Consider the following 26,797-nt stretch of genomic DNA (forward strand, 5'->3'; position numbering starts at 1 on the left):
CCTGAGTTCAAATCCCAGCAACCACAGGGTGGTTCACAACCATCTGTAATGGGATCTGATGCCCTCTTCTGGTGTGTCTGAAGACAGCTACAGTGTACTTAAATATAATAAATAAAGAATTCTTTAAAAAAAAAAAAAAAGACATCTCCAAAATGTGCTGTGTGTAAATATTAGTTCTGGTTTACGTAAATAATAAGCATTCTCTAACCTGCTTCAGAAGCAAAGATTGCAGAGAGGAAATGAACACAGCAGGGTCAGTAGTTGTTCTTAATATCGTTTATTAGCACAGTAACAAATGCAGACATAAGAAGTCTAAATCAACCAATTGACTGAGCAGTTCCTATTCCACACTTACAGTTAACAGCTTAAGGTATTTCACTACAGCTTTCCACAAATCCTGATCCAACTCTTGAAGTAATTTGCATATAAAATAAAATACATTAACTAGTGGTTTCCTACATGGTGTCTTGTAGTCAGCTGTCCATTTTACATATACGAGGTAACAAACTCATCTTTGCAAACTTGTTAAATACCATTGTTTCCTTCTAACAAGGAAAAACAAATTCCAATTTTTTTAAAAAAGAAAATAGGACTTTACATAAATGGCCATATGTGTGACCTATACAAATTGAAACTGGTTTTGAAAGTACAGTAGACTACAATCAATGGAACACAAGTGTCTACACATGCATTCTTTCCTGTTGTACTACAAGTCAGCTAATCTTGCAAAGTGACAGCTCTAAAAGTTGCTATTACCACTTTGTCTACTGTAGCAAGATACCTTAAGTTACAACAAAATCCTGGGAAGTAAGACTGAATAATATCTGTTATAGAAATACCCTACTCTTTACCAACTCCCACCCCCACCCTTTCAAAATCATAAGCAGCTCTCTTCTGTGACAGACAATCATGTAAGAACTGTGAAAACCCAGTTTATGTAGCGTATCTCTTGGTCCACTGTCTGGCCATTCTGTCGTGCTCTGCTCTGTTGGTCATATACTGAGTGGCAATGCTTCCCACCAAAGGGTCGGCTGGGAGAAAAACACGCAGATTACTTTGGAGAAAGGAAATCAGACACTGGATACAAACACACAGCAGTCATCACCATGCACATGTCTGAAACGTGGTCAGAGGTGTTTTCTTCTTATCTTTAAAAACAGTTTTTAAACAGGTTTATTCCATGTGTATGGATACTCTGTCTGCAGGTTATGGATGTGGGCCCCTGGGTGCTGGGAGCTGAACCTGCATCCTCTGCAAGAACAATTGCTCTAACAGCTGGGCCATTGTTCAGCTCCTCCTCTAATCTTAATTAGAAGGTTGGGAGGAGTGGCCTGGCTTTATTTTCTTATGCTACTTCTCTCCCAACAAGTGACACTCTGTTTTTCATGTGTATGACCAAACTCTTGAGTCTGGGATAGTCAAGGTTCCAGGACCAACTCTGTTCAACCAATCAGAGCTGTGGGATGTTGGGAAGTCTCTGCGGCTGGTTTAACTGGCAATATCTACTGTCTATATACCTAGAAAAGGCAAAACCCAAACCCCCAACTTCTCTGAAAATGCACTGCCTAATTAAATTTGTATGTTTAAGCAGAAAAGTCATTTAAAAATCATTTTTCTTTCTTAAAACGACTAATTCCAATAAGATTACAATTCTGAAATCACCAAGTATTTGGCAGAAAAATACCTCTTTCTAAAGTGAGCACTGGCTGTGGGTCAGGGCTCAGTGAACCCCATCAGAACTGCAGCTGAGCTGCGCCCAGCCTTAGTGATGAGCCCAGAGTAGTAAAGTGGCTGCGTTTCCCACCAGTGCTCTAAACTCTTGATCACAATGTCCTTTGAGAACCTGGGTCTTAGCTTATGTTGAAAACAAGTACTTTGTCATTTAGTAAGAAATACAGTGCAGGTGACTACAGTCTTACCAGGATTGCAGTCTGTAAGGAGTGAGCAGATAGAGAGGAGGACTTTCGAGATGGTTAGTGCTGGGCTCCAGTTGTCTTTCAATATGTCCAAGCAGATAACTCCTTGGCTATTAATATTACAGTGATAAATTCTTGTACGAAACGTAACCTAAAAGTAAGGCAGTTGTTAAGCAGCATCAGGTAGGGGCATTAGGACATTTCAGGGCTAACCCCTCCATCTCACTCTACAGCAGTGACCACTGCTCAAGGCAAACAGTCCACACTTCCTCTCTTCTCCATCAGGCCATCCTGGTGCCATGTATCCCACACTAGCTGCAAACTTTTGATCCTCCCCTCTGCTTCTGCTTCCAGACTGTAGGATGACATATGTGTGACTAGTAGCATCTGGCTTAGTTTTAATGTTTAGACATCAATAGGTCTAAGTTGTTGGTTGTCTGCTGGCCTCTTGTGTTAGCTGGAAGGAACACACTGCTCCGGAGTCATTAAGTCTAAGAAGCTATAAACAGCAGTTTAAGTACTTACCCCTGGAAATGCCTATGACCAATCACCAGTCATCACATTCACTTACACTAGCAAACACTGCACAGCAGGAAGCTAAGCTCTTCCGACCTACACAGCAGATCTAGACTGCACCGCAGTCCACACAGCTCTTCCAACATGGAGGGACTGGGTAAGGAGGCGTCAGTGGGCAGCAGCACATACGTGGAAGAAATCTGGCTTTTGTGATTACATTGAAAACTTTAATCTTTCTCAAGGAACAGTTAAACGTGAGAAGACAGGAGATTCCTTACCTTTGGAGGCTTGAAGGGATACTCTGGTGTAAAAGTGATGTCGAGGAAGAATACTCCACCTTCATACACAGACCCTGGAGGCCCCAGAATGGTTGATCTCCACTCATAGATGTTGTCACCTTTGGGACCAGCGCTGTGAAATAACACATGAGCAGATAAAGACATGGTGATGCTGGACCAGAAAAGGAAAAGAACCCCTTTCCCCTCATCCTTTCAGTTTAATGTCTGGGTTCTCTTCATAAGGAGATTTTGGTATAAAGACACTGTCCACCAGTCAAGTAAGCCATGACAGAACACCAGGTCCACTCTAAACACACTAGCTACAGCTGCACACACGTTCCTCAACTCTCAGACGTAGTCAGGGAAACAACAATAAAGATCCGTGTCTCGGAAGCTAAGCTGCTGGCTACTGTGCTCTGAAGAAACCCAGGACAAGTCTCACTCAGTAACCAGCTCCTGCCAGCTTCTCACCAGGCCCCCATGCTAAGCCCCTCCCCCATCTTCTCTCCATTGCTCAGCTATCTTGGCTATGGCTCCTTTGGTCCACAGCTCTGGTCTCTCCTGGTCAGCTCGCCCCACCTCCCTTCTCTTCTTCCTCCCCACCCCCGATGGCTCCATTCAGTCTGCTCGTTAGGTTCAGTCTGGACTTCCCAGAGGTCTGCCTGTTCTCCCTTTTATCTACATAAGACCTCCTCCTCAACCATCCCTAGAGTGATCGTGTCCTCATTCTTGACTCAGTGACAAGTTTTCTCAGAGCTACACCATTTCTTAGAACCGTTTAAGTAACCAGAGTCTCTTCCTTAATTGAATGCTTAGCAGTGCATTGGACCCTGCTGATGCTTTGTGTCTACACAAAGACACACAGCACTGACTCCCAGCCTCCTCGTGCACACGTGTGAACACACACACACACACACACACACACACACTCAAAACTGCTTTAGCTAATAGATTACGCTACACTCCTCCACCTCTGGTCCCGAGACAGAGTAGCTCGGACTGTCTTGAAAGTCACAGTCCTGATTCAGCTCCCATGAATGCTGGGTCATGGGTCACTCCAAGTTGGCGACTATACTTCTTACCTTATAAAAACTGAGTGAGAGGGGAATGTCAAGTACGTAATCAGTTCTCACTCAGTGTTAGACACGGACTCTTACTAGCCATTAACCAAACCCGTTCTTGTTAAACATACTTGGTTGTGCCTTCATTTGGCTACATCATCCTTCTAAAACATGGCATTGGCTTCCACTGCTCTGTATTCAAGCACCTTAGCAACAGAGTGAAAAAGCTTACCCTCCGATTCTGAGACCTAGAGAGTATAATGCTTTCTTTGTAATCACAAGGTGTAGTACAGGGAAAGATTAAAAGATGATTTACTTCTATTTATGTAGTGAGAGAGTGAGTGAGTGAGTGAGAGTGTGTGTGTGTGCACTCACGTGTGCCCCCCTCTCCAGCACACACTGCCTGTCCTTAGAAGTTAGAAGAGGGCATGAGATCCCCTGGAGCTGGAAACTGACTGAATCCTCTGCAGGAGAATCGGGTGCTCTTAAGTGCTGAGCTATCTCTCCAGCCTCCAACAAGATCTTAACCAGCCCTATCCTAGGAATAGACTCTGACTCCTCTGGTAAAAAGATGTTACCTTTACTGCTTCATTTACTAAGAACAGAATGGGTTCTCAATTATCAAAGGTTAGCCTGTTTGTGTCCCCTGCTTAACCTACAGTAGGATGGTGGCTAGAAGGGAGGTTGGGCCCTTGGGGACAGTTACGTCAAGAAGTAGAAGTCATATATGAGCTTAGTGTCTTAAAACAGACCTCACCACCAGAATATTAGCTTCTTACCTGCCCCCTGAGGATAGTGAAACAAGACATCTGTCTGGAAACTAAGAAATGTTCCTCACTACACTAATACTGTTAGCACTTAGGTCTTGGATGCCTCATCCCAAACTGATAGAGGAAAGCTAAGCCCTTTAAAATGCAGTCAACACCATTCCAAACTGCCATCTAGAACTATTCTTTGTCAGGCTGAAGAGTCAATGTGGTGGACAGAACCCACTTTCCATGCACATGCGGACCAAGCTGTCCTTGAACTTGGAGACCCATCTGTCTCTACCTCCAGAGCGCTGGGACTGAAGTCAGGAGCCACCGCAATTATCTGTTTAAGAAAAACACTGAGCTCCTAGGGTTGAAAAAAGGACTGTGAAAGCAGGCAGGTAGACATCAGCAGGAAGTGAGAGTAGAGAAAAGGGCCCTGATGTCCATGTTTCAAAACAGAGCCCAAGCAATTTCTGACATTCGTGATCTGATTGCTACTCCATAAAAGTGAAGACTCAGCCCCCTGAGAGCAAGACTGCGAAGACTGCCAGTGCCAGAGGCCGGCCTCAGACCTTCCCCAGCCCTGGGGTCGCTCGCTTCTGGATTGTTACACCTGGGAAGGAGGGTGCTCTAGTGCCTGGCAGGGAGAGGTCAGGGATGCACTAAGCACCCTGACGTGCACTTGACAAGGCACAACACATACTAAACAGCCGCAGATCCCCGTGCTGAGGCTGGGAAACCCTGCCTTGGAGAGCATAGCTCAAGTCAAGCTTAGAAGGATAAAGGGTTTTAGCTGATTACAAAACAGCTACCGCTTTACCCCTCCGTGCGTGCTGTGGAAAAGAAATGCATATGGCTATTGGTACTGTTGGACTCCTGCCATCAGTGTGGTCCCTAAGCAAGTAACGTCCCACTGCTTGGTTAGAAATGCACACACTAGACTCTACCCTAGAGCCCATCCACTTACTTTTTAACTGGATCCCTGTATGATTCTTGAACACACTCAAGTTTAAAGGTCAGCTATAGAGGACAATAACTGACGATAACAATTGTCTGTTTCCTAGTGTTTTACTTTTAATTATCATTTTATTGTAGCTCTCTCCGCCCTCACCTATAACGCTGCAGGAAGACCAATCCTGGCAGTTCTGTTAGATGGCAAAATCCAGTTCACAATTCTCTACTCCCTGACCAACATTATTCAAGAATCTGTGTCCTTTACTCCCCCCCACCTTGAGATAGTTCCCTGGCTGTCCTAGACCTTGCTAGAACAGGGTCACTTCAAACTCAGCAGACAGAACGGTAAGAAATGAATTTTGGGGCTTGGTGTAGTGGTGTAGCCTTTAGTCCCCCCACAGGACTAAATTCATTTCTTGTCTTGTCTTCTTTTGCTAGGGAACTTGGAGACCATGATCAGCTATGCTGGCAGCAGAGGGCAGACCCTTTCCTCCAACACTGCCCTCTCCATAAGACCTACCCACTCAGCATACCTAGACTTCCGTGATGTGGGAGCCCACATCCATAACTTGAGTGTGTGAGAAGCTGAGGCAGAAAGCCAAACTACAGTTAAGTTTAACAGTCTGATGTAAGGAACTAGGGGGAGAGACGTTTTAGTGAGCATCTGTGTAAAAGTCTATACAAGAAGAGGAGATGGAGACGCTGGGATGCAGTGATGCCACCAACTCTTGGGAAACCTAGGCAGGTCTAGAAGACTTGGCTCCCACACCACATGTCACTGGCGTCAGGGGATCTAGACATCTTTACTGGAACAGGGTGGACCCCAGGAGTCTTATCTTCCTTGATAAAGGGAAGGAGACTGGCTTAAGCACCCAGTCAAGAATGGCATCCCATTCTCATTACACCAACACGCTACTCTCCAACAGGGAGTGTCCATAGGAAGTAAAAATCTCAAATGGGCCCAAATTCCGCGTCTCCTGCATTTCATGGTAGCTAAGCAAGAACTCGATATCAGCCACGCCCCAGCCTTCTCTAAGGAATCCAAGCAAACCTTCATTATTATTCTTTTTTTTTTTTTTTTTTTGTTTTTTTTTGAGCTGGGACCGAACCCAGGCCTGTTTAAGCGCTCTACCACTGAGCTAAATCCCCAGCCCCTTTCATTATTATTCTTATGTGTTTAGGTGCTGTCCCTGCATGCACTCAGTGCCTGAAGAGATCAGAAGAAGGCATGAGATCCCCGAGAACTGGAGTTAAAACAGTGGTGAGCTGTAATGTGGGTACCGGGAACTGAACCTAGGTCCTCTGGAAGAGCAGCCCCGGCTCAGCGCTCAGGCTCATCCAAGAAACTACAAACACATCTTATGTATAACAGACTGACTTTGGACTTCGTCTTGCCTCCGCCTTCTAAGTGCACAAGGAATTTTAATGTAACGTTTTATAAAGCAGAAGGCTGACTTGTCACCTACAGTCTGTAGAATCTTGAGATTTTGCAATATATTACAAGGTAGAAAGAAAATCATTCTATCTGGGCTCTCACACAGGTACGACACCAGCCAGTTATCTGGCTACACATCTGTCTTATGTTGTCTCTGGAGAATGAGAATTTCTTCACATACATACATACTAGTGTTTAACAATACTTAATCTAAGGTCAGAAGCTGCACCACTGTTTAGGATTATAGGGCAGTGTTCAAATCAGGGGGGACAATGACATCCCTTTTCTATTCTTATCTGACCAGTCCTTCAACTGCACTTTACTACATATACTGTGTAATGCATAGTAATGACAACCTAATGCATCTGGACATTTACACTCAATACTGGAATAAAGACGTGTGTGTGTGTGTGTGTGTGTGAGACTTTGTGTGTGTGTGAGACTGTGTATGTGACTGTGTGTGTGTGTGTGTGTGTGTGTGGTCAGGGGACAACCTTCAGGAGTTGCTTCTCTCCTTCCAACAAGTGGATTTCAGGAATAGAGCTCAGGTTGTCAGCTTGGCAACAAGAACCATTACCTGGTAAGTCATCTCACTGGTCTCATCAGATTTTAAAAAGAAAATGGAAAAGCACTATGCTTTTATTTCTGGTCTAGCAGCACAGTGGTGTTCTGTACCATTAGAACTGTACGACCCTCTTCTTGGACTGATGAAGCTATTAGGATAATAGTTCATCTAAAGTACTGTGGATTAAGTGGGAGGCAGCGGGGGAGCGGGGGTCCTGTTTTGAGAGGTCTTTATTATGTAGTACAGGATTGTCTGGGTCCTCCTGCTTCAGCCTCCTGGGGTGTTAGAGTCGCAGGTGTGTGGCCCCACGCCCAGTCTTAGTCAGCCGTTTTCACTGTACACGTGTCCGGGTGTCTTCCTCTATTGTGTCCACCTTTAGTGGCAGACTGGCTGCCCAGCAAGGCCTGGGATCGGTCTGTCTCTGCTACCCAACACAGGGATTAAAGGAACACATGGGCGTGTGGGGATTTGAACTTAGGCCCCTCTGCTTTTACAGCAAGAGCTCTTACTAACTCTTCCAACTTTCTGACCACAGAACAAATGGATGTGTAGTCAGTGCTGAACCCTGAAGGCAATACCACCACCTGGAGAGATTCCAAAGACTTCTAAAATTCTCACAAAGGAGCCTACCAATGCACAGTTCTGTGGGGTTCACAACTGCTGTGACGCCCTTTCCCACTGCCTGTGCAGCCTCCATGCTGCCGCTGCCGCCACTCTCAGGGTGCACGTGGGGGCTGAGGCCAGGGCTGGGAATGTTGGAACCTTGTTTCGGTAATGTTTTGGTCACTTACTGTTGACATGAAACTGGTTTTTATTGTTTGGTAAGGTTTTTATTAGTACTAGTAACAATTTTAAGTATTTTTGTAGCCCCCTGTTGCTCTAAAAATGTCATTTATATGAAATTTTCTGCTTATGGCGGGGGGTGGGGTGGGATGGGGGAGTGTCTTGAGAACACTTGCAAACTTTACAACCAACCAAGCCTGGAACTTTCTTGCCTCCCCTCCAACCCACACAGCATCCTCCTGGAGGCACGAAGCTCCAGTCCATGGAATACCCTCAGTCCCGGCTCATGAGGATTCCTCTGGACAGCAACAGAGAAAGCTAGCTTTTGTGGCCAGGGGGAGAAGGCCAAGTGGAGCCCCTGCCAACCCTTTCTAGAAACCCATAAGCTCAAGGTTTCTCACGGTGCCAAGTGCCACTCGCCACTCTCACAGTGGCTGCAGCTGTGCTGGGGAGGGCTCAGCAGATGAAACCCCAGCTGTGCTCTATCACGAGAGACATTAAAGCAACTCACAGATATGGAAATAGCGCTGCTCCTCTAAGGTTTTTAATTTTAGAAAATAGCTATTTTCATTTAGAATGCTGTTTATATTGTTAGCTTAAAATTAGATTTTTAATGTTTGTTTTAATTTAGAATAGACCAAAGCTCCATAAATATTAGCCATATAATCCCATTACTAGGTCTAATGGGATGGTCTAAAGGTATAATGGGATTTTTGTTTTAGTGGTGCTGGAGACTGAGCCCTGGGTCTTGGCACTGATGCTGCACAGCCCAGCTTCTGAGAATGCTGTTTGGCTTGCGGCATGATGTTGTTCTATAGCTCAGGCTGGCCCGGGACTCCAGCACAGTTATGTGCAATCAAGTCTAGCTCTTGTCGGCCTGTAACCAAAACACTGGAGGACCCACTAAGTGATCACTTTAAAAATTAGTAAAATAAGTGGCATCAAACATGATAGTGACAACCTATAATTCCATCCCTCAAAATATAGGCAGGCATGATGATCTATCTCAAATTTAGGCCAGTCTGAGCTATACAGTGAGTCTGATCTCAAAACCCAAAGACTCAGGACAAAGCTCAGAGGTAGAGCACTCTACCATGCATTTCCATGCTGAGTTCAGACCCCAGCATGATGATGGCACACAGGTTTAATCCCAGCTCCGTGGAGGCAGAGGCAATCAGATCTCCATGAGTCTGAGCCCAATCTGTTCTGCATAGCAAGTTCCAGGCCAGCTAGGTAATACACAGAGAGACTTAAAAGATACTAGGACCTCAAAGAAATGCAATTGGGCAGCTTCACAGCTGGGGGTGTGGGAGAAGCCACTCTCATTTAACCCAAGACAGAGACTGTAATCAGCCCACGCAACAGCCGTCACTGTCCTAGACTGCTCTTTCAAAGGGACCCTCTTAACAACTGCATTCATTGAAAACTCTCCAACTGCTTTTTAATATAGCTAGTGAAACTTAAATATAAGTCTGTGAAGTATGATTTTTCCAGCCAAATTGAGTCCTTTTGTTTCTTTCCCTAAAAAGAAAAACACAGGCTGGAGAGATAGCTCTAAGAGCACTTGTTGCTCGTGCAAAGGACCCAGGCTGTAAGTCCAGCATCGGGGGATTCCATGCACTACACATGCAGGCAAATACCCATACCCTAAATACAAATAATGAATACGCCATAGGGGAAATTATGCCCTCTGCTACATGGGCAGTGCCCTTTTTATGTGTCTAGGACACTGGCCACTTCCTACAGAAGGCTGGCCATACTGAGGCTGCCTCATTGGAGAGGTCACCCAGAGAACGGGACCCGCCTAGAGAGCACACGTGTGCCAGCCGCAGCTTTCTTCTTCCTATCCCAGAGATGGAGGAGAAAAAGCACCAAGAATTTAGCCAGCCCCTAACTGTTATCAGAGCCCATGTGAACCAACCCTGTTTTAGCCAGAATCCAAGTCTAGGGAAAGTTACAATAATCAGTGGCTGCTCAGCTGGACGCTTCTTCGACCAAAATGATGTTAAAGCTGAAGGGAAGGACAGCGAACACAAGTGTAGGGCACGTGGTGGAGGGAACGTGTGGTGGTAAACAGTGTCAGCTAACACCGGGGAGCTGGGAACTCAACTGCAGCCAAGTCTGTGGGCTTCCCCCAAGGATACACTGTAACTTGTAAACTGAAATAAACTGTTTTTTCCCAAGTTGGCCAGGGGGTTTATCACAGCAACAGAAACCAAACTAAGAAAGTCAGACAGATATCTGCAACACACAACATTAACAACTTAACTATTAAAACTCAGTAACAATAGAAACCATGCATAGGCATTGATTGCTCGAGGTGGGAGACCTACATAGCTAATGAACTCTCAACCTTAACTAGTTATAGAGAGGTGCGCATTAACAACATAGCAACCTTAACTAGTTATAGAGAGAGCACATTAACAACATAGCAACCTTAACTAGTTATAGAGAGAGCACATTAACAACATAGTAACCTTTTCTGTATGAGAAAGGCAATGTTTTTTAGTGGAGGAGTAAAGAAAGACAAGCATTGGGGTTGGGGATTTAGCTCAGTGGTAACCTTTTCTATGAGAAAGGCCCTGGGTTTCCCCAGTCCGAAAAAAAAAAAAAAAAAAAAAAAAAAAAAAAAAAAAAAAAAAGACAAGCATTTCACTGACCATCTATCTAAAGCAAATTATGGCTAGGAGACAACCACATAGTAGTGTGTATGTATAAAATGTGGCTTGTAGATGAGGTAAGCTAAGTAAACAGGAAGAATACACATAAACATGTATTAAGAAAACAAAAACAAACAAGGTTCCATAGCAGTACACAAACAGCCTCATCTTTAGAAGCAACACAATGCAGCTGAACTTTCAATAGAGGCTATACTTGGGAGGTAAGAAGGACGTTTACCCAGCCATGAGTTATTAACTTAGAGAGCAATGGCCCTGCATTCCTTCTACAACATATTTTCACAGTGAAAATTTAAACAAGAGGGGAAGAGATGGGATCCAATCATCTACTAAGAGTGGTGGAAGTAAGGCAAACACCTCAGGCTCCTCCAGACAAATGTGCTCTGGCTGAGGAGCAGAGCTAGGCTCTGCATGTCAGAGCGGTGCTCACCACCACCTCAACTGCTCCATCTTGTTCCACAGTAGGCAGCTTGGCTCTGAGGTAAGACAATCATTCCTGCTTCTCAGACCCAAATAGGTTTTCAGTAGTGACTCATTCACTTATCATAAATGCCTATTCCAGACAGATTTCATACTTGGGGGGATTTACAAATCAATCAGTGTGTGTGTGTGTGTGTGTGTGTGTGTGTGTGTGTGTGTGTGTGTGTTGTGTGTGTGTGTTTCACTTGGGAACCCAGAACAGTGTGGTGGGTAGCAAGCCACCACTGCGGTTGATCTGAGTAGGATTAACTGGGTATTATCACAGTGTGACATCATGAGCAAGATTCTAAAGTAATCCATAGGATGTGTAGGGCTTGTGGGACCGTGTTACCAGTCGGACATAAGAACTGGTAAGACTGAATGAGCTCGAACCCCGGGAATCTCGGAATTGAGAACGGCAGGTGAGGAGCCATTCCCCACTCCAGTGAGTGGACCCTGGCAGTCACATAAAGTAACGCCTGGACTTACTCCCCATGCTGATGAGGTATCTAGATAGCCTTAAGCCTGCAGCCAATGAACTTCCTTTTGGGTATTCTTTCTCCTAAAAGGCATTTAATCCCTGGTTCACCCTGAATAAAGTGTGCATTTACATCCACCATCAAATAAATCAGCAGGAACAAACAAGGATCATCTCAGAGAGCTGTTTCATTAAGGATCCCCTGGAGGAAAGCTTTCTCCCCTCCAGTCCCTCTGGTACTCTTGGGTCCTTGCTTCCCCTCTCGGCCTATCTCGGCCTAGCACTAGATGTCCCTAATGGAATGTTAGACCTCAGACTCCAGTTTCTGACTTCCCCTCCTGGTGGTACGGCATGATACCTGGGTACCCAGGGCGAAGACAAGGGACCACTATGGACTCCTCATATCTGACTTTTCCCCAACAGAGAGGCAGGGCACAGTATGACAAGCATTCTTATAACTGTTCTTGTTTTCATTTTAAATGCTTTTAAAAATTATATTTACTTCTCTGTGTATATGTGGAAATCAAAGGACATCTTGTAGATGTTGGCTCTCTTCCTCTACTATGTGGGTCCTAGAAATTGAACTCCAGTCAGTAAGTATGGCTGCAAACACCTCTACCCAGTGGGCCCTAAAACCTGACCAAGGTTAAAATGGTTCAAAAGTCTCCTGTTCCTCAGGGGTCACACTAAACAGAAGACAAAACGGCCATTTTAAGAACAAGGAAAAGTGAAAGTCTCCATTTACATGCTATTTGTCTGTTTCCTCCTATTCTGCTGCCAAGGAGTGATGTCTAACTCAAATGCTACAACAAGGCAAATCAAAGGCAAGCTTGCTCCAAATCAGTTTAATCAGCAGCAGTAGCAGCAGCCATCATCTCCAAACAACAGCAATAGCAAGGACCTAAAGTCTGAGGGGACACCAATAAATTACTAATCTAAAACAAAGGCAGAACAGCGTCCTAATACTTTTAGAAAAATAATTTTCAAGAACGTATTTTGCTAACATTGAATTCTTTTGATCTTTACCAAACTCTTCACATCAGGAAATGTACCATATTAAAAACAAGGACATCCACGTATGGATGTTTCTGGACTATAAGAAGACCCTCTGCTCTCCCAGAGGCCATGCCTGCCACCAGAACTCCAGATAAGCATCTAGTCCAATTGTCATCAGCAAAGCTTCATTCAGCAACTGATGGGAGAAGATGCAGAGACCACAGCCAAACACTAGGTGGAGCTCTGGAGGAGGGGGAAGGAGGACTGCAGGGATCAGAACAGCTAGGCAGGGCTCATAGGGGCTCAGAGGCTGAAGCAGCCAGCACGGAGCCTGTACAGGAAGAGCGGGGTCCTCCGCATACATGCTATGGTTGGATAGCTTGGTCTTCCTGTGGGATTCCAACCACAGTGGGGTGGGAGTGTCTCAGACTCTTCTGTCTGCTCTTGAAACCCTTTTCTCCTACTGGTTTGCCTTCTTCACCCCAAATATGAGGGTTTGTGCCTAGTCTGATTGTAACTTGTTACAAGGAATTTTGTTTAGTTCCCTGGGATTCCCATTCTTTTCCTAAGAGAAGCAAAGGAGCAGTGGATCTGAAGGAGATGGGAAATGGTGTGGAAGCACTGGGAGGGGTGGAGGTAGGAGAGGCTGAAGTCAAGGTGTAATGTACGAGAGAAGAATAAACTTAAGGTGTAAGCGCACGGTGTGTGTGCACCTTCCCCTCCACACACGGCGGCGTGAGCGGGGAACTGGGTTCCCCCTCTAGCACCTCCCATGTGTGTGTTACGGGTTGAATTATGACTCTCGGAGAGTTTGTGGTTGACATCCTAAATCCAAGTACCTTATCCTGTAACTTTATTTGGAAATAGCATCACTGAAGATATAAATGATTAGAATGAAATCCTTCTGGATCAGGCAGTCCTCAATCCATAGAATGATATTCTTATAAAAGGGAACTTTAGATTATAGACACACATGGGCACACACATGCATGCATACACACACACCCACACCCACACACACACACACACACACACACACACACACACACACACACACACACGGGGCACAGGTGGGAGCGGCTGAGACTGTCGCATGAAGAAAAAGGCAGAGATGTGCAGGCCACAATGTCTCTAAAGGTTAAATATTACTTATGCAGAATTAAATCAGAACACAAGTGTTGGACATACAGGATGTGAGTCCAGGTCTAGAGTTTGAGAATATATTTGGGCACTGGGGAGAAAATGGGGGTTATCAGTCACCCCTACTGGGAGAGCCCCACCCAAGATATGCAGGGCCTTGCTAAGCAGAAAGGATGTATGCTGTGCACAGCGGGCTTTCCTATCTTGTCATTGGCTTTAAAACCCTGGATTCTCCATCATTTTCCCTAGCCTTGTTTTTGTTTTCCTGGGCACTGCTCAGGCATTAATTCTAAATTCATTATTTGTATTTATAGTGAAACCTGGGTACCTGTACTCCTTTTGTTAGTTCCTCATCAGAAAAGGACACGGCCTTCGGCCAAAGGGCACAAGACATGGAGGACAAGCTGTGTCTGAAGACTGGACATGGTGTGGGTGGCACGGGGTCAGATGGACACAGCAGGCTTGGCTGCTGCACAGGATATATCCTGCTTCAAGCCTAGAGGTTAGTGGTAGTGTAGACAGGGCTGACCAACAGACCTGGATAGACCTAGCGACTGATGAGGGTGTGTGGAGGGGAGGATGATAACTCACCAGGCTTCACACTGCCGTGAGATGGATGAGTCAGGAGTGTGACTCACGGAGCTGGGTGGAGTGGTTGGAACAGAGTGGAGGAGTCGAGGTTCCCTTGCTAGGGATGGGAGCAAGCAAGGACTCTCAGAGGGGTAACTGGGGCTAGTGACACAGGAAGGAGGACTGGTGTTACTAGGGCAGGAGGCCGAGGAGGAAAGGAGCTGCTGGTGTGTGTTAGATTTTCTCCCTGCAGAAAGATGTCCTGTGGAAAAGGAGAAGGCATGGATGGTAATATACATCACTGGTGTGCGTGCGTGCGTGCGTGCGTGCATCTTACTGACCCCTGAAATCAACTGCTGGTTCTGCTCCCCAGTTCTTTAAAGTTATGTTTCTGTGCAGTCAGGCAGTCATTTTGGGCTTAGCAGTCCTAGCTTCCTGCCTACAGTAATAGTCTCTCCCACACCCAGCAAGATTGCTTATCACCGGATGCCTTCCCCACTCTGCTTAAGCAATTTCATACTAGGATCTGCCACAGGATACTTAGTGATCTACTAAACGGTGTCACAAAAATTTCTTAAGTAAAAATTAATTGAGAGCTGGCGAGATACCTCAGTTGGTGAAGCGCGTGTCATGCAAGCATGAGAACTGGAGTTCAGACCCCTAGAACCCATGCAAGGCCAGGCCCTGTGAGCACAGCATGAGACGTAGAGACAGGAATCCTAAAGGAAGCTAGGCAGCTACACTAGCTTAACTGGAGAGCTCTGGGCTCAAGAAAAAGAAATTCTGTCTTGATATACAAAGTGGAGACTGATCTGAGAAAAGAGACAGACAGAGAGACAGACATGTACATACATACACACACAGACAGACAGACAGACAAGACAGGTATAGACACAGCAATTTAATTTCTTTTATTTGCAGAAATGCAATAGTTGAAAATAAACTTGTTGCACAGAGACCTTTGTGTGGAGAAGAGGAGCTTCTACAATAAAGAAGCAGTCTGAAAGTGGAGAATCCCACCTTCACAGAAATCAGAAGCATTTGAAGACTGAACTAACAGTTCCAGTCCCATCTCCAAGCTCAAAGGAAGATACGATACCTACTTTCCCCAGCACAGAGTTAGGTGGTCTCAGATGCAATCTAAGTAAGGCTACTCCCCTCTGTTCCATTCCAGCATGAGGCTGGGTCCTGAGAAGTTGGACAGCCACTGGAATGACCTATACTGAACCATGAGATGGTCCTTGCCTAAGGATACAATATGACACACTGTTGTAGCAGCCCCTGGGAAGATAACGCCCGCACTGTTTTGTTCCCTCCTACTCCACTCGAGATGAATCCACAAACACAGAACTATTTACTGCACAGAAACATCATCTTACATCTGTCTTGGCTTCAATGGCCTGCAGAGCTAGAGGAGGATGAGCCTGAGTGACTGTGGAAGGGCCCTGTAAAAGCCAGGGCTGGCCTTGCAGCTCACTGCTTCTTGCCAACAACTCTCTGGCTTCAGTGACCCAATCTTGTCTGCACACAGCTATCTCTTGAGCAGAGCATTAACACAAAGGCAGGCACTACAGTGCCTCTTGGAGGTCCTAATGTGACACTGCCGTGGGACATTTTACAGGTGCCCAGGTTAACATTTACTTCTTAAAATGACAGCCATTTAGTATCTAATACTAAAAGATTAAAAGCAAGGTCCTGACTAACAACAACAACAACAAAAGAAAGTCTTATTCTATGACTTTCCCATTTTATTTTTGAGACAAAGTCTTACTGTGTATACATGGCTGGCCTGGAACCTGCTACTTATATTTAACCAGGTTGGACTTGGACTCATAGAGATCCACTGGTCTGTCTCCTGAGTGCTGGGAGCAAAACCATGTCACCACGCCGGGCACCAATTTTACATGAAGCATGCTTTCAGAGAACCAATGGCTTAGGTAGCTAAGTATTCCATCTAAGTTCATAGAACAGGTCCAAAAGCAAAGAAAAAATAATAAAAGTTTGACAGAAAGGAGGCAGTTACTCACAGCCCAAGGTGATACATAGTGCAGTCAAGGGGCCCAAGTGCATGCCTGAACAAACCAAAATTAAAGCATAAAGGGATATGAAAACGAAGCACGGGAGGAATGGCTTTTCTTCCTTAAAGGAACAGATAAAATAGAAGACGGTCTAGTGAATATATTTACTGACTCCTATTCTCCCTATCTCCAGCAGCACTGCAGTAAGGGCGTTAAAAAGGGATACATATGGGCAGGAGGACAACAGCAACAGCTTGGAAATTAGAACGCAGAAATGAAAGCAGAAGAAATGGCAAAGGTGACAAGAAACAAGCTCGGCTACCGTGCATCAGTCAGCGCGGCCTCCCTAGGGAGGCTGCCTCTGGAGGCTGCTGCAAGAGCTGCTATGGGACAATGTTGGTTCAAGGGAGAACTGGCTTCAAGAGCTAAGGGGAAGTGACAAGAGCCTCTTTGACAGGTAGAGTTCAACAGCCGACATCACACCAGAGACCAGGTTGTGCTTAACTTACACAAGGCTTAGAGTCGCCTGCTAACCCTGCTACGATACAAACTCCCCACAGAGGCCAGAGAATTACAAAGTGGCTACTCAAAGCTTGCAGCCTCCCTTGCAAGGAACCAGATTTGACCAGAGACTGTTTAAAGCCTAGAAAGGATTGTAAAGAGGACCCGACAGCCAACTCTGGTGACAGCCAACTCTGGACTGCAGGCTTAAGAGACTCTGAGCAGGAGACAACCAAACCAGCCCAAGTTACTAAATGTGCACATTGTCTTGAATGGCTACATTGTCAGTAAGCTGTTAGGCAGCAACGGAACTTTGCTTGGCTGGCTGTATTTTCTAGAGATAGGGGAAAAAACAACAGAAGGGACTCAACACCAGGGTCACTAATATGGATGAGGGCAGAGGTGCTGTGCTGGACAATAAGCCCCCCAGGTTCCTCCCTCTACTCAACCCAGATGGCAGTCTAGCTCTCTCTCCCCAGGCAGTCTCTTGGGAAGTATGAGCAGACTGGCTGATGCTCTCAATACCGCGTTACATCTGCATTAGACAACCAAGGAATACAGTGCCCCTCTAAAATATAATTCAATGGCCAAAACTAGAGGGCAGCCAGGAACAGAAACCAAAATTGTAGAGAAAGGGAAATTTCAAGACAAAAGTATTTTTTTTCCTTCTGGCAATTAAAAGTAAAAGCACAGATTTCAAAAACTCCAGGGGAAGTCACCTGAGATCTAAAGCATTAAAGTACAAAAAGAAAGTTCAAGAAAAAACAAAGCACAGGAAAAATGCTCCATAAAGGATAAATAGGGGGAGGCATGGAGGTCAGAGTGATAAGAAAACCCTTAAATTGGATGTGGCGGTGCATTCCTGTAATCGCAGGCAAAGTTCTGGAAGTTGAAAGTCTGAGTTATAAAGTGAGAAGACAGAGGAGCTGCTCTCAAACAAAACACTCCCCACAGATAACAACGCACCAGGGAGACAGCTCAGAGAAGGAAGTGCTTCCCATGTGTGCAGACTGGGCTTCAGATGGCCTGCATTCGTGAAGCCAGACGTGACAGAGGACACTAACAGTCCCAGCAATGTGGGGCTGAGACAGGTGGCTCTCCAGGGCATGCTGCTGCCGACCACTAACATCCCAAGATTCAGGCTCAGCCATCTCAGACAGTACGGGGTGGAGAGTGACTGTGGGAGCCACCTGACATGGCATCAGGCCCTTGAACACACACCTGACAGCTTCATGCAGATTAGTCTGTGGCTTATAAAGGAACCCTCATTTTAAGGAACAGAACGATTACTTCAAGAGAGTGTATTTGTACATTGGTTAGGTTGTTCTTTAAAGAGCCAGGCTCACAAATCTCACCCGGCCATGGGCATCGTTGGACGGCCACTAAACCGCAGTTTCTCTCCTGCAAACTTCTCCCAATACAGTTAACTAAGTGCATCGTCCACATCTGCCACTCTGATGTTCTGTCAGTCGGTGTTCTTGCTGACAATGACCACTTGAGGGCTACCAGGCAAGACACTGCTGAAGTGATAAAATTAGAGCACTCAAGACTCTCTTGGCAAGACATCTGTCAGGAGTGTGGCTGCCGGCACTGGAGCAGCAGCAGCTGCAGCGCTAGTCCCTAACCCCAGAAACCTGAACAGGGAACAGAATGTTCATCTCCAGCCAACCAGGGCTGCCGCCATGAGCACAAGCCTCTGTCCTTGAGCTCCACCACAATGATAGCAGCTAAAACCAGCCTTCGCTCTAAGGCAAGCCAGTATCCACAGACATAGCTCGCAGGTGAGTTCAGTGGTCTTTCCACACAAGACGCAAGTATAAAGTACAATCCCATGTGTTTACAATAGTGCAGCAAACTTACAGGTAACAGATTATCCACTTAGACTTTATGATCTGGTGAGTTCTATGCTAGACAAAAGAGAAGTTTGACTGCTGGGTAGACAGATGAAGCCAAACCATGCAAGGCCTTTAAAGAGCCAGGAAGATCTTAGATAAGAAAAGCCACAGCAGGTTCTTTAAAATACCACTCTGCAAAGAATTTTACCCCCAATTTGCATCTAAGAACCAGAGGGAGCCTTCAGGTAAGTTACCCTAACACACCCACGGCCACTTAGCTATTAACTGGTAAAGGCTGGACCCAACCCTCTATGTCGCCAACTGTCTCTATACACGACCACCTCTATTGCCAGAGGTAGAAGCTTCATCTGAGCTAGCACTTGGAGTGAGGCGCCTGGTAATCATTTAACACCTATGGCAGAATTCAAACCTCAAAAAGTGTTGAGACGCTGGCTAGAGCCTGCTCACAGACAAGCAGTACACAGTAAAAGGCTCTAGTAACCAGGAGTGCAAAGGCAAGGTTATGCTTCACCATGCCCATGGGGTTCATTAACTGTGAGGGCACAGTAAAGGGTTTCCGAACACACAATGACTGGACCCTAACTCAAACTCAAACTCAATGTATCCAAGGGATTTCAGGCATTGCCAGCCATCACTGAAGTCTTTGCCTGGAGCACACAATGTGTGCACTGTGCACTGTGCATGGAGACAGGCACACAACTGCCTCGCACACCTTAGCTGGGGCGAAAGACTACCGTATGGCATGAGCTACAGTTTCTTGTACACACTAAAGTTCTATGCTGTAGGAGAAACAATACTTTTAATTAGGAAAAAGACTTAATTTTTATCCATCATTCCTTAGCATATAAGTATCAAATTAGTACATCTCTGAATTGTACTGTGGTAAAATTTTTGAGTTTTTAAAAATATTTATTAATTCTTTGAGAATTTCATATAGTGTATTTTCACCTCCATTGCTCTAAGATCCACTCAAGATCCTCCCTGTGCCTCAACTTTCTGTGTTTGCCTTTTTGCAATGTTTGATTTTTTTTTTTTTTTCCTTCTTTTTTTTTTTTTGGAGCTGAGGACCGAACCCAGGGCCTTGTGCTTACTAGGCAAGTGCTGTACCACTGAGCTAAATCCCCAACCCCTCAATGTTTGATTTTAAAAGCTGTTGAGTTACTAACCTGAGTTTCATAAAAATAAAATAAATAAATAAATAAAAGATAAAAATAAAACTGCTTAATGAATGCTAGTCTGGATCAGGAAGGAATCTCTGACAGTTTGGTCTTAAATACACTTCTGCCACTTTGTATTGCATATTTATAAGGGGAGATTTAAAGATGATCATAAAACTGAAGTATCTGTCTATGCTCTATGTCCTGCAGGACTGAATTCTCAGTGAAGATAATTTAATTCTTCATCTTTTTATGAACCGGTGCACCCATCTCATTAGTATTTAGGCTTGCTTTGTCTTTAGGAAGTGGTAAAATTATATGTAGCATATATATGTGTATATATATATGTACATATATAGGCTTTAATTTATAATTTATTCTCAGTAAATATTTAATTTTATACCTACTTACACACACACACACACACACACACACACACACACACACACACACACCATGGTTCTCTTTTTAAGAATAGAGAAAGGGGTTGTATGAGTGAGAAATGTTAAGAGTTCTGCTTTAGAGGATTGGTCAAAGGGAAGTGGTGTGGTTGTGAGCTCAAGGGAGGGGGATTTAGACCTTGGCCAGACGTAGACATTTGATATGGAACAACTCCTTATACATGCAGGCACAGGCTGCACTGGGAAAGCTCCTTTGTAGAGGAAAAGAAGAGAGAAGGAAAGGCCTAGTGGCAGCAGCTTTTTAATCAGCTAGTCAATTGATTAGAGTAAGAGAGGGGCCTTTAGTGACAGAACTCTAAAGACAGAGGCAGACAGACTCTTCGGAGTTCCAGGCCAGTCTGGGCTAGAGGAAGACCGTGACCCTAATTATGTAAGTAAATATATAAAAAGAAACAAGAGAAGGAAGGGGTGAGAGGAGCAGATGTCCTGCCACAGTGCAAACCTGAGGCTGTCCCTGGCTGCATGAGACCATGTCCAAAAACAAAGCCAAGTCAAACAACAAAAAGATAAAGCAGTCTACTTTCCACAAATTTTAACTGATACGATGTGCATGTATGTGTGTGTGCATGTATGTGTGTATGTATGTGTGTATGTATGCACGTATGTATTGTGTACTGGTATTTAGGCACCCCCTGCCTGCCTAGACATGTATATACAATCTATCCATTCATCCATTGTGTGCTCATGTTCTGTCTGTGCACAACCTGCATGCCCAGTGCCTGTGGAGGCCAGAGGAGGGCATCGGATCCTCGGTGAATTACCAAATGATTTAAGTGAAGTCCAGTATTTATGAAAGCAGATCATTTCTGACAAGATTTTCAAGTGTAATTTCTGTCATTTCAGAGATAGTTTTTGAGATAAAAATGAGAACTGTTTTTCGACTTAAGTCTCACAGATCAATTATTTCAAGTGCACACTGAGAGATGTGTGGACACACATGTGAATGTTACAGAAGGCTGTGAGCTGCCTGAAGTGGGTGCTGGAACTGAACTCAGGGCCCTCTAATTGGTGAGCCATCCCTCCAGAAGAGACTTGTCATCTTAACCAATGCTAAACTAGTGACCGAATGGTCTTTTCTACTTGATGGAATTCTTAACAGCCCATCATTGAACAGACAGAAGGAGAAGCAGACCAGTGAAAGAACTTGGCAGGAAGAGCGTATGGCATGTTCCTGTCACCTGCCCCTGGGGACAGGGAAGCGTGTCCTACCCCAAGCACACTATCTGCTGTGTGCCAACAGAAGAAGCTCTCATAATTCTGTAGATGTGAGTGCTCTCATTTGTGAAATGAGCGATAGGCCCTTCATTGTTAGAACTTCCAAGGAAAACTGGTGCCTTTTGGAAAAAGAACTAGTTTGTTTTTCATTGAAATGCTATGTAAGTTCATACAGAACACTTAGAAGTTTTTTGTTTTTATTTTTTCATGTAATCTCCATTCCTTCCCTAGACTGGGGCTCCAACATGGCCAAGCCCTAATGCTTCCTGCTCTGTGTTCCTAACACATCACACAATGTGTGGATGCATCTCAGGGATGGCTTGTGAACGAACGAGAACAAATTCATACAGCACTCTGACTGCTTACTGACCTAATTCCAGAGGTACACGGGTAATTTCTTTACTGGTCATTACCAATTTACTTACAAAGTCTAAATGTAAAAATCTATTCACAAGCCACCTAACAATGTTACAACTTCTTTCCTTTCCAACCTGCACCCAATGGGTCTTAGTCCACAAGCTCTACTGAAAAAAAAAAAAAAATAAGTCAACCACTTGTGTAGGAAGACGGGGAAGGGCAGGGAGAGTTCACAGGAGGGAAAGGAAAGAGCAAGGGAAAAGAACAGGGAAGGAGAGGGGATCTGCAAGGAAGGAGAGAGGGATCTAAGAGGAAAGGAAGATAGGACTGCCTTCTTCTTTTTTTTTTTCTTTTTTTTTTTTTTTTCCGGAGCTGGGGACCGAACCCAGGGCCTTGCGCTTGCTAGGCAAGCGCTCTACCACTGAGCTAAATCCCCAACCCCAGACGGCCTTCTTAAAAAGGCTAAATCTCTTCCTAACATCTTATCTGCTCTACAACTAGACAGTAGAACCAGCAGCTCAAGGGTTATTAGAAACAGCCAGACCCTCACAAGAGATGCTAGTCCTCTTCTAGCTTTCCTATGCCTTTACATACTGGACTACTGTTTTGAAAAGAATGTTTTTATTTCAATGCTTATTCATACAGATTAACTATAGAAAAACGTGACAAAATGTAATGTCATCAATTCACAAAAGTTCTCCAAACGATAGCCTACTGATTGGTGCAGCTGTCTCTTGTACCCTGAGGCTTCCCTCCGTCTGGGGCAAGGTCTTTACTTACGCAGGCTGGACTAGACCTCCTCCAATCCCTGCCTCCCGAGGGGCCAGCAAACCCTGGTAGTGTGGCGGAGCTCTCTGAGGGTGAAATGGGAGGTGAGCAGGGAGTGACTCAGAGGTACAAGCACATGCTCAGCACGTACAGGATCCTAGGCTCCATACTACACATTGAGAAAAAATCCAGTAAAGGATAAAACAAACTTTAAAAAATTAAAAAGTACTCACTCTGCATGTGTACGCCTGAGTGTCCCGGTCCTAAAAACACTTCACTCACTCTCTCACTCTGCATGTGTACACCTGAGTGTCCCGGTCCTAAAAACACTTTACTCACTCACTCTGCGTGTGTATGCCTGACTGAGGTGCCAACTTGCAGAAGCTGACTCTCACTCCAGCACTTGGCTTCTGGAACTGAACTCAGGAAACAGGGTTCGTAGCAAGCTCACTTCCCACTGAGGCCTTCTCTGGCCTACATCTTGGCTCCTAACCCTAGCTTCTGAGTTTTGTTTTCGAGCAGGTGGGTGAGCTCCCCTAGACATGACTGTAGCAGGTGGGATCCTCAACCTGTTTTTATTAATGCATTCTATACAACAAAACTGCAAGTCAGGCTGAGGCCCTGACATGAACTGTGTATGCCAGACCTACTTCAAGTAAGGAAGCAACTTTGCTCCTGTGTAAAACCTAAAATAAAATGTCAACATTATTCTCTATATTCTTTTCCTCAGTTATAAAGGAGCTGAACCATTAATTTTTTAATTTATTTTTCCATTTCAGGGAATATCACCAAGCCCTAAAACAAATGCAGTGTTAAACTCACTTTAATTTTAAAAATAATTTTGGGATTATTATTATTATAATTATACCTTATAATTTTGGGATGTATATCTCGTTCTTAGAGCTCTCAGGAGATGGAAGCCACACAACTGTTTACTCCAGAACCGTTCCATCCCAAGCTGCATTCTCTGGTCCAGTGGCCCTCACCCTTCTTCCCAATGCTGCAGCCCTTTAATACAGTTCCTCATGTCATGGTGACCCCAACCATAACACTATTTTGTTGTTACCTCATAACTGCAATTTTGCTACTGATATGAATCATAATGTAAATATCTGATATGCACGATATCTGCTATGCAACCTCCAAAGGGGTCACGACCACAGGATGAGAAATGCTGGACTAGCTGCTAGTGGGTTTTACGTGTTAGCAAAGACACACTGGCTAGCAGCTAACAGTTGTGCACACTATAGCAGACACAGTTAAAGAACAACTTCCAAGTAACTTTTAATAAAAATACTATTGTAATAAAAAAAAACGAGAATTGTAAGAAAATATTATCCACTTTGAGATACAGAGCTCCCTAGCATTAAAGGGAGCAGGACACTTTCGCTGTTCTCCTTTCTGTGGAAGGTTGCCGCAAGCTCTGGTTACAGTTCAGCACAGCTGGACAGCAGGGGCTGCAGGCTAGGAGACAGGCCACAGGCTCTGAGCCATGCTCTAGAAACCGACCTGTGTGGTGCTACACTGTGCCCTCTGCAGGAAGGCTGACAGCCCACAGTGAAGCATCCACTCTGGTCCAGACCCACAGGGCTGGAGCTCATGCTCATGACTGGAGTTAATATGCTAAGGCGGAAGCCAAAACCACGGACAATCCTATGGGAATGGAAATGAGCACCTCCAACAGAAAGACATTCCAAACGGTTTTAATAGTGAACCAAGTGTTAGCCTGTGAAAAACTCAACTTTTCTGATGTGAAACTTTTGGCATCTTATATCAACCTCAGTTATATCTAAATACAGAACAAAATTTGGGGAAACCTAAGAAAGTATTCTCCCTTTAGCTTTTCCAACACAGCCCATGTTGAAAAACCTTTCTTTCTCCATCTGCACTAAGATTTACAGAGTTTAAGGATGGCTGAAGAGAGAGAGCTTCAGGACACCCTGGGACTTCCTCAACTGGCATTTACTTGTGCCTTCCAACCTGACTGGAAGATTTTGTAAAAATGGGGGAACACAAAAATAAAAAAATCAGATTAAAGTCATTAGATTAAAGTTATTACCAAAGAACTTATCAAACACGTTCATTCGGCGAAGGTTCACAGTGCACACCCCATTTAGGTTAGGAAAATGTAACATACAACTTAAACTTACACAATACAAAGTATCTCACTGTACCCACTGCAAAGAGATAAAGAAATTCAGGACAATAAAAGCTAAGGAAAAAAGACACTGGACACTGGGCACTGAGAAAGGTGCACATGTAGCGTCAGTGACACAATGTAACCACTGTACACAGGCACACTGACTCCCACAGTGTTTGCAAGTCTCTGCTGTGACACGATAGGGGTCGGGCAGGAGATAGAGACTACTGGCACCATGACATGCAGTGGCTGGACCCTTTATCACCCTGTGGTCGCATCAGGGGATATTGGAAGTCTTCTGAATAGCATCCGGAGACGCTGCTTTCTTAGAAGGCAAGCATAGACCGTCACAGACGAGAATTAAAGGGCGGGAAGCAGGTTTTTCATGCCCTTTGTTGGCTAGAAATGCTTTCGTGCTCACAGACCTCTCTACAGTAGCAGCCACTATGCCACGCTCCCCCACACACACACGACCAGAGGCACCCTTTCCTCTCCCTTCTCTGCCCACGTTCTAGCTAGATCTCTTTACTTTCTCAGTTCTGGTTCCTTGCCTCTCGTGAGCTCACGTCAGATCAGTCAAAAGCCTATGGAACAGAACAGAAAGTCTTTCCGGCTATTAGCTCTGCCCAGCACCATGAGACCACTACCACCACCACCACCACCACCACCACCACCACCACCACCACCACCACCACCACCCCCACCACCATCACCACCACCACCACCACCATCACCACTACCACCACCTCCTCCTCCTCCATGACCACCACCACCATCACACCACAACCATCACCTCCACCACCACCACCACCATCACACCACAGCCATCACCCACCCACCACCACCATCACCTCCACCACCACCACCACCACCACCTCCACCACCACCACCACCTCCACCACCTCCTCCACCACCACCACCACCACCACACCACCACCACCTCCCTAACTTTATCTGAACCCAGTTGTTGAAGACCTGTGAGGTGCTAGCCTGGAACAAAACTAGGAGTTACTACACCAGATGCCTAAGGGTTAGATGAAAGAGAATTTCAATAAAGCTCACATCCTTCCTCTATGGTCACCGAGGCCTAAATACAGCACTGGTCCCAGGCTGAGAGTATCTACACTTTCATTCTCCACATGGGCACAGACAAACTCAATCCCAGTTTATAATTTTAGTCAAAGTGTTGAGTTTTCCAATTGTGATCATTTTTCTCACTTATCTACCAAGCAACTGCTTCAACTACAAACAGCCAAATGAGCAAGCTGTCTTCATATGCAATCTGATCTACACACTACTACTGTAAATTTTCTTAAAAATTAAGACTATAAGCCAATACACAATATATGTCTATAATCCTCGTACTTGGGGGTAGAGACACAAGGATCACAAGTTCAAGGACAGCCTAGGCTACGATAGTGAGGTAGACTGTCTCAAAAACTAACAAACTGAACAACAAACAAAAGTCCATACATTTAAAACGTCCCAGATGGTGTGTGTGGTAGCACACGCCTTTAACCCCATCACCTAGAGGGCAGAAGCAGGCAGACCTCTGAGTCTGAGCTCAGCCTGGTCTACAGAGTGAGTCCAGGACAGCTAGACCTGCATGGTGAGACCAGGATACACCTATCAGTAACTCTAGTTTATCTGACTCTCTTCTGGCCTCTTCAGGAACCAGACACATATGTGATGTACACATGTATATACTCTAGCAAAATGCTCATACTCAAATAAAACTAAATA

At 45.0% G+C, this 26,797-nt stretch overlaps 1 protein-coding gene across 1 annotated transcript in view; it reads right to left on the reverse strand.

Annotated features, from left to right (window-relative positions):
* Positions 1-261: 261 nt before the first annotated feature.
* The window catches only part of Ube2e1 (ubiquitin conjugating enzyme E2 E1), a 49,349-nt gene continuing 22,813 nt past the window's right edge, over positions 262-26,797 (reverse strand). The window contains exons 4-6 of the mRNA XM_032918272.1: positions 2,711-2,843; positions 1,920-2,067; positions 262-1,031 (exon numbers count right to left, since the gene is read on the reverse strand). Coding sequence (XP_032774163.1) covers positions 934-1,031; positions 1,920-2,067; positions 2,711-2,843 — 379 coding nt within the window. The 3' untranslated portion in view covers positions 262-933. The remainder of the gene's footprint in view (positions 1,032-1,919; positions 2,068-2,710; positions 2,844-26,797) is intronic.

This window comes from Rattus rattus, chromosome 12 (assembly GCF_011064425.1).
Source record: "Rattus rattus isolate New Zealand chromosome 12, Rrattus_CSIRO_v1, whole genome shotgun sequence".
NCBI lineage: Eukaryota > Metazoa > Chordata > Mammalia > Rodentia > Muridae > Rattus > Rattus rattus.